The sequence below is a fragment of the Hippocampus zosterae genome, chromosome 16 (genome assembly GCF_025434085.1).
Source record: "Hippocampus zosterae strain Florida chromosome 16, ASM2543408v3, whole genome shotgun sequence".
NCBI classification, from domain to species: Eukaryota; Metazoa; Chordata; class Actinopteri; order Syngnathiformes; family Syngnathidae; genus Hippocampus; species Hippocampus zosterae.
This window is the reverse complement of record NC_067466.1, coordinates 14,447,566-14,459,936: the sequence shown is the minus strand read 5'-3', so window position 1 is coordinate 14,459,936 and position 12,371 is coordinate 14,447,566. Positions and strand designations below refer to the sequence as shown.

General features: G+C 44.4%; 1 protein-coding gene across 4 annotated transcripts; it reads left to right on the top strand.

Annotated features, from left to right (window-relative positions):
• The first annotated feature begins 2,873 nt into the window (after positions 1 to 2,873).
• On the top strand, positions 2,874 to 9,100 carry mepcea (methylphosphate capping enzyme a). Of its 4 annotated transcripts, XM_052046700.1 has the most exons (6): positions 2,874 to 3,502; positions 4,355 to 5,941; positions 6,035 to 6,124; positions 6,848 to 7,066; positions 7,150 to 7,273; positions 7,356 to 9,100. In XM_052046700.1, exons 1-6 carry the CDS (start codon positions 3,470 to 3,472, stop codon positions 7,388 to 7,390), a joined length of 2,088 nt encoding a protein of 695 aa, XP_051902660.1. In that variant the 5' UTR covers positions 2,874 to 3,469; the 3' UTR covers positions 7,391 to 9,100. The 4 variants fall into 4 exon arrangements, with proteins under 4 accessions (XP_051902660.1, XP_051902657.1, XP_051902659.1 ...); XM_052046697.1 differs by having other exon boundaries at positions 2,877 to 3,502; positions 4,355 to 6,124; XM_052046699.1 differs by having other exon boundaries at positions 2,880 to 3,264; positions 4,355 to 6,124.
• Positions 9,101 to 12,371: the final 3,271 nt, after the last annotated feature.

The window sequence follows — 12,371 nt, the reverse complement described above, 5'->3', positions numbered from 1 at the left end:
TAAATCATAATGAAAATGTCAAGAATCCGCGACAACATAGGGGACATATGCACTGTTATCACGCGCTTCCCATAGCCAATATTGCACCGCTATACTACACAAGCGCAAATATTTTTACATTCAGTCATTTCAATTCATATTCAAACAAGAAGTAGCCACAGTAATGTCCAGTATTAGTGGAATGGATGGAACTACACTGATGTCTGCTATGGACAGTCTATTAAATGCGCTTCATTTTACTACATCAGATTAACTTAAGCCTTTCACTGGTAAATTTGGCATGCAGAACATAATAGGTCACGCTCATCCATGCTACAGCTGCATCCACAAAGACGACTACTTTTACTATGCCTCTGTGTGAGGCTGTGTATGTTAACACAACATATTACCACCAGCCCCCCACCCTGCATCCATCACAAAAAAAGAAATTGAGGTTAGTGGGCCTCAATGCAGTTGATCACGGGTATTGATGTTTTTTTTTCCTCCCTGATGGTAGCAGGTTATTCGTGGACACCCGAGCACAGTAATGACAGATTACAGCTTGATTTTAAATGCCGTGCACTTAATACATTGGAAGGCCTTGCCAAGTTTTGAAATTTAGGTTTTATGGCAGGTTTCAACCTGCTCCATCAAAGAGGATAATAAGGCTCAGTGGGAGCTAGCACGGAGCATACCCGATACCCGAAAATCAAGGCATGAATTCCATTTTTCTATGACATTAAAAACAAAAAATCACCAAATGTGGCCAAAGATTGGAATCTTGTGATCTTAATTCATCTTCTTATACCTCAAAGGACATCAATGGTGATTCAGATGAGGCTGGAGTGACCTTTTGAATATAAAAGAGTTACAGAGAGATAAACGTGGAGCCTCTGTGGATTGGGGAAGAGGCTTTTAATGTTCGTGAATGCAGAGACACACTGGTGTTCATTATTATGCGGTTGGACGCATCATCAAAAGGATATGTGAGCTACCAGGCCAGAAAGGGTCATCCTCATTGAAAAATAAAGACATAGATTTTTTTATGAATTGCTGTTGCTGAAATTTTAATGTTTGATCAAGCCAACTGGCCCAATTAAGCCTTGCGTCAGTACTAATCAGCGCATGTCCAACTCGCATAGGATCACCTATCCTCTCTGTGAAGGCGACGCAACACCCCAGCCGTGACAACCGCGGTCTGGGCAAGCCCCACCCTCTGACAGCTGGCTTATTGTGCTCCGAATCTCTGAAGCGGCCTTGTTTCCCTTTACTTGACCAGTTCAATAACTAATCTCAATGCCGCCGGCAGCGTGGGGATCGGAAAATGAGGAGGGCAGCCGGGTCCAGCATACTGAGGTCACTTTATAATTCAATGACCAGTCCAAAAATGTTCATGCTACTTTTGAGTAAGTCAATGGCAACATTGACCATGTAACTATCTTCACGTGTCCCATTATTGTTATTTTCTATAATGCAGTGCATTGAGCGTTCCCTACTTATTTTGTAAATGCCACATCTATGACAGACACACACGGCCTGAACACCCGATAAGGGCTCCCGATTATGTTAAAAGATCATCTTTGCATTATGCAGCTTCTCTTCAAGACTGCAGATCACATTTTAACATCCAACTTTGTCAAGCATCAGCTAAAACGAAAGCATTTCATGCATGACGTACGTGTTCAAAAGCGCAGTTGACCTGTCAAGTCAACGGTTACTTTGAATGACATCACATTTAAAAGCCTGACCACACCTCAAAGGACAAACATACTCCCTGATGTTATGGCACACAGGCCACGCTTGAAGCCTCCCAACCCTCTTCTGTCACATGTACGCTAATGAACAACAGACCCGTGCTCTTGATCCAAAGCGCTTTTTTGGGCCACAAGAGCTGCGTGTGCTCACCATGCTTGGACACACACAAACAATAGAGCATGTCTGGACTGCTTGGGGCCCAAACGCTGAGGAAGGGCAGATGGTGCCCGGAATCGAGGGCCGCACCCTTATTTCCATGAGAAAAGAGACTGACATAAGGGAGGGAACAGGTACCCTCTCCCTTATTTCTCCTTTATGGAGATTAGAGTGTGGGGGGTGCATTTACCCAACGGCGGCACTGATTTAAGAACCCAATTAAGAACAAGCTGCCACATCAAGGGCAGAGAGCATCAACGGCTGTTTTTTTACTACAGTTTCTTATTTCCCCTATCAAGAATAAAAAAAAAGAATAAAAATGTATATTTCAAAACATCCTCCTTTAACTAAAACAAACACGGATATAAATAATAGGACAGAATGACGTGAGACATAATTTTGACAGCAAAACACAAGGAGGAGCACAAGGGTGGACCAGCAGGTGGCCTTCAACTGTTGAATTGACGTGGTGTCTCCCTCTGGTGGCCTTTTTCGGAAAAACAGTCTCCGTTTATTTTTACTCTTGCCTACAAGGCTGAAATGCGCTTTAAAGTCCCTGTAAAGTGAAAAAAATGTCTTTTGAATGTGACACACCACAGACGTTTATTCATTTGATTTTCTGTCAACTCAAAGTAGGCTCGTTGATTTGTGTAATTTTAGTCTAAAAATTGCTAAATTTCTTGATTCCTGATGGTCTTAATCTGACCCAGTTGTAGTTCTTTGCACAATAAGTATAGAGTGTTGTGAGGTGCGAGACTGCTGCTGTTTAGTTTGCATTTTTGTGTTTAGCGTCTATGGTCACTGATTACTGCTCTCTATCTGAATGGATTGTTGTCTTTTTGGCAGTTTTCATTTATATTTATACAGTATATGCTTATTTGGCTGTGTTCTTTGGGGTTATATTTACTACTAGTTAGTCTAGTTACTTACACACTCACTGACTTATTAGAAAGATCTGTGCTTCTACAGCATGGGAGTACTTTGCCACCTCTACTCTCTTGACACTGTCAATTAATGCAGGCATACAGGGAGGGGGCAAAAGGTTTGACATCGAGAAGAGGAGCAGTATTACAAACGTAATAAACACGTCAAGTTTGGGCAAAGTGTGTCCATACAGCTTGCAGTAGTTCGTGACCTTCCTGTCCTGACGGTGACCATCATGTGAATCAAAGAGGCTGCTGGTTGCCCCACATCAGGCCGGCCTCTCGCCATCAATCCTTGCCGAAGTCATCTCCGCCCCCCGCCGTTAGCTTGAAGCTACATCCCCTCGCCCGGATGCGCCGCCATGCCGACTGCAACGCCACAATCATTTATTCACTCACTTGCCTGACACGAGTATCGAGAGTTGGCCGAGGACGCAGCTAGGCGCGTGTGGTACGCACTGAACCCCGCACCACAGCCAAACTAGTGCAGACATACGCTGTGTTGACGTTATTATTCATAATAATATTTGTATTAGCCGCGTGTTAGCATCGATGTGGTTGCATTTGTATGCTAGTTAGCTGCTAGCTAACATTAGCTCAGCTAGTGACAGTCTGGACGGAGGCGGGGAGAACTGTGAGGTGAGTCTATTATTTTGATGGTGTCCACACTCCGGACTGCGCTCGAAAAGGTGACCGTTGCTGAAATATTTTCAACACCGTTCGAGTCACATGTTGTTTATTCATAGGCAGCGACAAGTCGAATTGGGTACTTTTTGTGGTCGTCGGGTGGTTTTTAAATGGAACGTTGACTCGACGTTGGCCCGGATGCTAGGAGCTAACATGCTAACAGGATAACTGTCCAGCATAGTGCCTCGAACTTTTTCACATCATTAACCCCTGCCTCGTCTTAATATGGCAACGTTCTACTTTGGTAGTGGTTCAGTTTAAATAAGCGTGAAAGACAAATTAGCCTGATAGATATTGTAAGGGAGACTGACTGAAAAGTAAAAGTTTATTATTAGTTGTAAAATAAGTGTATTTAATGTTCTTGTTAGTAGCAATGTGACAAATCTTTTTTTTTTAAATGTCAGACCTTCAAAATGCTTCGTCTGGTTGGAATGGATACTTGAAATAGAGTACAGCACGCCAAGAATATAGCAAATAAAAAGTTGGGTTCATGAGAAATGTATTTTTTTTTGTGTGTGTTGAGGAAAATGGATTGCAGGGGAATATATGTGTGTGGTATCACATATAGGAACTCTGGATTAGTTGAAAGCAAAACATAAATTCGTCATTTCTCAAATTATTATTATTTAGTTTAGTTCACTGACCAGATTGAGTTCAAAATATCCACCGGTAAGCTTGTGCTGGCTGAAATTTTAGAGGCTTTGAACTGCTCATTCCATGACTTATATCCCCCCCATAGAGATGGCTGACACGTGTCACATTGTTATTTACAGTGTTGTTATTGTTGTCAGTGTTCAATTTAAAATGCTGTTGCTTTTCTAACTTTTTCCCTCTGATTTTCTCTTAACTTCCAGATCCAATACACGTTTCCATGTCCAAACCGGCTCTGGAAATCAATCGCAATGTCCGTTGACGAAGACACTGTAAAAACCGCTAGCCCACAGGCTAGCTCAACTTCATCGTTGCAGATTTCAGAATGTTCTGGAAGTTTTAGCACCGCTTCAGTTTTAGCGGAAGGTGCAGCCGTGGCCGCCTCAGACTTGGCTGCTTCTTGCCCAGTCCCCGGCACCGCCGCCTCACCAAAGCACACCAGCACAGTTGACGCTCTGAGCCACTCTCATGGCGGTGGGCCAAGATCCAAAGGGAACGAGACAAGCATCAATCGCAGAAATAGCTTCCACCACGGCAAACAGCATCAACAAACGAGAGTGGCGAAGCGTCGCAACACATCAAGCTTTAATTTCAAGCATCCCACCTCTGGTAAAAGGAGACGGCGGGTAAACTCAGAAAGTGACTCTGTCTTGCCAACTAACTTTCTCCTGGGAGGGAATATTTTTGACCCATTAAATCTCAACAGCCTGCAGGATGAGGAGGTCAACCGGGCGCTGAATGCAGAAACCCCCAAATCGTCCCCGTTGCCGGCAAAGAGTCGAGATCCCGTGGAGATCCTCATCCCCAGGGACATCACAGATCCTCTCAATCTTAACAGCTGCATCGGGGACAGCAGCTTTTTGGTGTCCCCCTTAAAAAGCGGCGGAAGGCGAAGGCATCGCAACAGACATCACGGTGGCAGCTTTTCATCCCAGTTACACCTTTGCGAATCTGGAAAAAACGAGGTCAAAACTGGAGAGTCTGTGTCACTTCCTGGTACGGTAACTCGTTCTAATCTGGAAGTCTCGAAAGCGTCAGACAGAGTCTCTGGTGGCGAGGGAGATTCTCGTGTCCTCCCTGCAGACGATTCGTCCAACTTGAAGGAAGAAGCCACCTCCATATCTATGGAGGATTCCACTTCCTCCGCTCAGGGGGGGATTGTCCAGCACATAAGCAGGCGCAAGCGGAGGCGCAACTCTGGCAAAATGGACCCCCCTGTGACTCATTCTACCCCTGTAGCGAAATCTGCATCGGGTGAGCAAAATCATAAACCTGGGGGATCCAAAAATTCCTTCCACACGCCCAGGAGTGGATCCAAATCTGCTCCGGGAGGTCGTCAGCACCAGCATGCGCACAACCAGGCCAGGGACCAACAGAAAAAGAAGTTCCAGTATGGCAACTACAACAAATATTACGGTTACCGCAACCCAAGTGCAAATGAAGACCCCCGGGTGCACGTCTTTCGCCCAGAGTGGTTTGAAGGTAAACGCGTGCTCGATTTAGGCTGCAACTCGGGCCACCTCACCCTCTACATTGCAAAAATGCTGCGGCCAGCCCGCATATTGGGATTGGACATTGACAACGGGCTGGTGCACGCCGCCCGCAAGAACATCAGGCATTACCTCTCCGAGATGGAGACGCAAGAGGCCAGGCGGGCGATGCAGGAGGGGGACACCAGCTGCGATGGTGAGCAGAGGCACACGGAGAGCAGGGAAAACGGCGACACACTCAAAGGGGAAAGCGGCCTCGCGAAGGAGGCGGACGACAAGGACTCTTGTGGCACGGAACAGGTCAAGGCTCGGAGACAAGATGGCAAAATAGAAAAAATGGAGCACGTGGGTAGCGATCAGCCCGGGAGCTGCTCTTTCCCTCTGTCACTGCAGATCTCCCGGGGGCCCATTGCTGCACCTCCTCTTAACGAATCCTCCACCGCAAAGCCAGGGGAGTTCCCCGCCAATGTGTCCTTCATCAAGGTAAGATGGCGTCTTCTGGACGCTGGGCTGGTCTATTTTAGAAAAAAATGCAGCAATATCAAGAATTCAGTATCGTTGATAAAAGCCAGCCACTTTTTGTTATTAAACATGACATGACAAGCCCTATTTCCACGAAGCATCTGAGTTGGGTAGATTTCCGGTTTCTATAGTAACAAGATGTCAAGGGTATGACTTTGTGTCACCCTTGCGTTAGGCCGTCTTCTGCAGTGATCGTTTACCACGTGGGTGGAGAAGAAAAAAAACCACACACATAAAAGTCCACTGATTGTTGAACATAAAATTGTCACCGGTAACAGCGAAAAGGAGGCGAAGAACACAAAATGGGCCTTCTAATGGCCCCACGCCAAGAACCCTGAATGATGTCTTCCATTGTCCTCGTCCATGTCCAATTTATTAATGGACACTGATACTACTGCGAGATGTGTTACATAACGCAATGACGAGAGCAGGGTTTTCCGGACTGAATCTCCCTGTGCTCAGCTGAACTCAAAGGAACCCAAAAGACATTGCACTTGCAAGCAGTCGATATTGTCAGGCTGTGAACCCTTTGAAGGCAGTGCTTTTATAACCTTAACTTACATCTCTGCCATTAGAAATAAAAAAATGAATGCATACAATAAGCACTTGAATTTAGTGCTAAATAGCCTCTAATTACAGAATTACTGATTTTCTTTTTTTTTTTTTTTTCCTCTTTCTCTCCAGGCCAATTATGTGCTGCAGAACGACAACCTGCTCGTGACCCAGCGGCCCGAGTACGACGTGATCCTGTGTCTGAGCGTCACCAAATGGGTTCACCTGAACTGGGGGGACAGCGGCCTCAAGCGCCTCTTCAAGAGAGTCTACCGACATCTTCATCCCGGAGGCCTCTTCATCCTCGAGCCGCAGCCCTGGCAATCCTACATCAAGAGGAAGAAGCTGACGGTAAAAACGCAAAGTCTTTTTATTTCAAGCATTTTTTTTCCCCCAGTGGTAATGAATGGAATGTTTCCTGTCTTCCTCACTAGGATACCATAAACAGAAATTTTCACAGCATTCGCCTCAAGCCCGATCAGTTTTCCTCCTATCTCACTAATGAAGTGGGCTTCACCAGTTGCGAGTTCCTCGGAACGCCGAAAAGTTTAAGCAGAGGTGGTGTATTGTTCACGAATGTAAAAACGGGGAGGTTGTTCTGCATTGTGTTTTGATGCCAATGATCAATTTCTCCCTTCAGGTTTTCAGAGGCCAATCTACTTGTTTCACAAATGACCGCTTCTGCCTTTGTGATGGGACTGAATGTGAGTAAACGCACAGCCAGCTGCTGGACGCTTCCATCTCCGTCTCAGACTTTTGATGAGGGACTTTCTTGAAGAAGGGGACCAAAAGCAGGATGTTGGGTTTTTTTTATGTGTGTATATGGATGAAGGGGGTGAAAAGACTCTCCAGTCACAGAGGAACAGACACTCTGCTTGGACATGACTACTTGCAAACGATACGTATGATGCATGGCGGTGTCGTGCGTTTGGATACCTTGGGCTATTATCTCTTTTTTTCCCCTATATGAATACTGTGTTGTGTGCCACCTCAATGACACATGGAGCAGATCTGGGTGCTTATGCAGAATGTTCTCCAATGACCATTTCAAAAGATGTTTTCCTCACCTCCATGAACTCGGTGTGGCCAGACTTGAGCTACTGACTCATTCCCGGTCATACGAGCAATTCGTGGCCTAAGCACACCACTCACAAGTTGTTTCCGTCGAATAAAATGGTTACCGGTAAGTTGAAATTCTACTTTAACTGCATCAGCCTTAAATTTTGTTGATTGCTGCCAAGTCACAGTCTCGATTTTTTTTTTTCGTATTTGGCACACTATGACAAAATGAGGCCCAGGGGTTGACCAAACATCAAAGTACATGACAGACTGCATTGTAAAAAAAAAAAAAAGAAAAAAGATTGCACTCGCATCAGCCAAAAACATGGTCAGTTTGCAACCACTAACCCCAAGTGCAGAGTTGACATCCTCTTTGAAATGTTTTTCGACAACGGCCCCCCCCCCCCCCCCCCCGTGTGGCTATAAATGTGACATCATATTTTCAAGTTTGAACATTTCTGAGGAGGCGCCCCTTTGATCTCATTGCTTCATTGGGCTGTTGTGATACTCCGTTCGAATAGGAGGGAGGGGGCGGGGGCATTTGAGACCTGATGGCTATTTGGCACAATTGTTGCATGTCCGCGATGCCATACCTCTCTCTCCACCTTTACGCCGTGTTCGTAATCGTATCTGTGTTGAGCTCATGAATGTAGAATCGAAGCAGCGAAGGAGCCACGGCACGGGTTGCTGCAGCATCTTCAACCCGCCGTGAAATCCACTGTCTGCCAATTGCGTACAATTTAAACGCAAAGTAATGCACTCTGGAGCGACGGCTAAACCACGAGACCGTACCATGCCTTGTTTGAAGAAACACATTTCTATACGAATGATCTGCAGTTTCAGGTGCTGCCAAATGTTTTCTGGGTCTTTTGCACTTGAATTTTGACGACAATAGGTCCTAACAGTCATTTACAGGCAGTCAGTGAACGATTGTACCTGCGTTGGTGTGCACAAGCACTGCTGATCTTAAATTCACTGCAGCCGCACGCATTGATTCAGACGTCATAAATGATGTGTCATGTTTCTGTTTCGGTAAGTGATCAATGTACATACGTTTTCAATTTTGTTTTTGCTCTTGTCATTGTTGAGTTCCTTACTGCTTGTTTGTGAATAGCTGATTTGCGTTGGCCTCCATTTTGTGAGGCAAAGAATGTTGTTTGTTTGGTTTTTTTTTGTAAAAAAATGTTTTTGTCTTAAACAGGATCTACTAATCCATCTGGTTCAATTGCAATTGTTTGCTTACGCTCCCCCAGAAGGCACATGGATGGAATCTTTCATCAGCAAATTCAATGTTTTTGTTTTCCTAATATAAACTGATTGCAAGGAGCCAAACTCTCACTGCTTTTTTTTTTTCATTTCATTCAAAATGCTGTTTCAATCTGTTGCCTCCCGCAACTTCAAACACACCTCCACCAGAACACAAAATATAAATAAAATTTAATTGACCTCACCAAATAACATTTTTGCTAAACTAAGACAACCGTATTCTCAGGTATAAATCGGCCCTCGGCTGTCATACCAAAGGCCAATTAATTTTCGTCATTTAGCCCCCGCCCCCCCTTACAGCACACAAAATGACCATATACGGTATCTTTGCTCATTCATGTGCTGTCATAGTCTTTGTCCGATTGCACCTTTGCTGTCTCAGTCGTGGTGTTTTAACTTTGCAAATGTCACAACTATATATCCGAGGTAAAGTGTATCTTTTCTGCACATAACTTAGCATTACATTAAGTTAATGCACTGTAAAAAAAAAAAATAATTAAAATGGAAAAAAAAGACGTACTCCCCTGGAGGGCTTTCACTCATCTGTGTACTCTGCAGTCAACGTAACTTGTGTTTTTACATGAAGTAATAATACTGCTTCATGCCAATGGGAAAAAAATGGTTTCTTCCATTTTGCAGCACTAGACAGGAAATAAATGGCGTGTGTTTTGATATAGAACAGCCCTTAAGGCATAATTCTATTTTATAGGTAGCAATATGCCAACGTATGGAAATTTCAGATGAGCCCCCCCCCCCTGCTGTCACGGAAACCTGACTCTCGTGCCTCTGAGCGACAAATGTGACTGAATGTTAAAAAATTAAATCATGAAATGATTAAAAATGTCAATAAATCAAGAGCCACTCGCGAAAACAAAGTGGGTGACATTAGAGCCACTCAAGTAATTTCAACTATTCGCTTCTGTTGACTCTTTGACGTCAGCATAGTTTCATGAGTCAACCTTTGTGTAACCTGATGCCGGAAAACATGGAATGACTTTCTTTTTTTTTTTGGTCAGCTGTCACGTTAGCAGAGTGAAGCCTGGCGTAAACAAAGTCTGTGAGGGGCGTCTGCTGTTTGGGTCACGTTCATGTTCAAACATTCATACCAGATGACATCACGTGACACAACGCAACGGCTTGTGTTGACAAATAGCATCCATACTTTTGGAATGCCTGCTCTCCCCTCAGCCATATTCATTCACTCATCAACGATAGGCCAATAAATGACCGTCAAGGCCGATGTTTATCGATTGCAACTCGTGCTCTGAGTTTGTCAAAGTTCACCTTGCCCAGACATTTGACCTTTCTGTCTCACAGGCAGAATAACAAAGAATGTGCTTTGCAATCAAGACTGTTGAACTGTGATGTCTGATGTCCGGTTGGCAATGTTGTCCTGCAGACAGACAGACAAACACGATGGTTCAAACAAAAACGAGACACTTCATTCACAAAAGCGCCGGCCCACCCCAACTACTATTGGAGTCAGTCACTTGACAATTATTGGGTCCTGCCAGTGCAACATCGGCCCACGTTGGACTCGTTTCCGCATTTTCTGTCCTTACAAACACAACGCAGAAATTGTTATTTTTTGTGTAATTCGCCTGCGATTGAGCGAAACACAACCTCTTGCACCACGGTGAGCTGGGATGAGGTCCAGCTCACCTGCAACCTAATAAGAACATGAACTGCAGTACAGAAAATGGATACACTCAACACTAAACAAAAATAAATGTTGACTAATATTTGTTTTATTTTTTAATATTTATATATATTTCCGATATCAATATAAAATGTGTTTGTGTATGTTTTTGTGTTTAACAAAATATGATCATGCGGCACTGGTTGACAAATTCAACGTTTCTGCTTTGCCCTGTCAAAGGTGACATAACAATTCTAATTAAATACTATACAGGAAAAAAAACACAAATAGTTTGTATTTTCACACCTTTATTAGTAACACTCCTTTTCAGACGGTATTTGAAACCGCATTTTTTTTTTAAATAGTAGATGCGGTATATGTCATACAATATTTCAAACAAAGAGATGGAGTTTTATGAGCCAACAGATTAGAGGTTCACAGCAAAAGGGCTCATTTTCAAACCGCGCTGATATTTTAAAGGTCTGCAAGCAAGATTCAAGGCCTTGAAATAGCACGCATCACTCTGTGACTGTTCTCGCCGGTCCCGGCTGAAGACTGGCAGGTGTTAAAAGCGTATGGCGCAGCACCTGCAAGTGAACAAGGGACATTATCGGGACTGTCACACATTTTCGTATATCCAAACTGTTGACTTATGTGAGACTAAAGTGTATATTTTATGATCTTTGTAAGCCCACCTATATCGTCGAGGGCACCCGTGATGACCGATCGTGTACTCCTGAGCATAGCAGAACCGTCTGCAGAGTCCTCTATGCCCGCATGTCCAGTATTGTGGTTTGGGATCATTGCCTGGAGACAACGACATTCATGATAATGATGACAACACCATCCTGTGCTCTCAAAGACACAATTTGAAGAAACCTGGCAAATTGTTTGACTTCCATGTATGAATGAGCAAGTCGGGCCCTCATGAGATCAATGTATGTGGCTTTACATAATTATGTGTCGATTTGATGTCACAGAGTTGTGAAAATCGTTCGATCTGTTGCTTACCCTCCACGACGGCAAACAGCAGGAGAAGCACAAGGAGAACCAAGCCCAGTCCCTTCATGTTTGGGCACCAATAAGCTTTCAGATTTGGCTGTGGGCACGCTGATGCCGCATTTATACCTCATTGCAATCACGGGGGTGGAGTCAGCCGGGCTCGGTCCAAATCCCAATAACAAAGTATGTTTGAATGAAGGGAGTCTGAGAAGTGAAGCCCGCCCAGTTGCGTCAACCTGCTACAGTATGTGTGGCCTCCTCAGTACTGGACAGGACACATTATGCTGCAACTATTTTTTTTTAACCCGAAGAAGAACGACTGAGTGATATAGTTAATGAATTTACATATGCATCCCTATGGCAAGATAGAGAGGATGCCCTCGAATGAGCAAGGCCCCCAAAAGGTTATATTCGAGGATTAAGTCTAATTTGAAAGACCGTGTGCCCTGCCTCGTGTTAGGGTTGCCCTCTGTCAGCCCACTGCTCTGCCCACATCTGAATGCAGCAGGAGTTAATGGGTTATTGCTGATGCTGAGAAACCACAATCAAACTATACAAAACATGCTGCTGCCATGACGCAGGGCGAATTGTCATCCAGACAATAAGACTACAAGGCATAGACACGTGTAGTTGCGCAGGTGCTTGTGCAGCATGCCCCCTAGTGATTGTTTAAAATGTTTGAACCAGCTT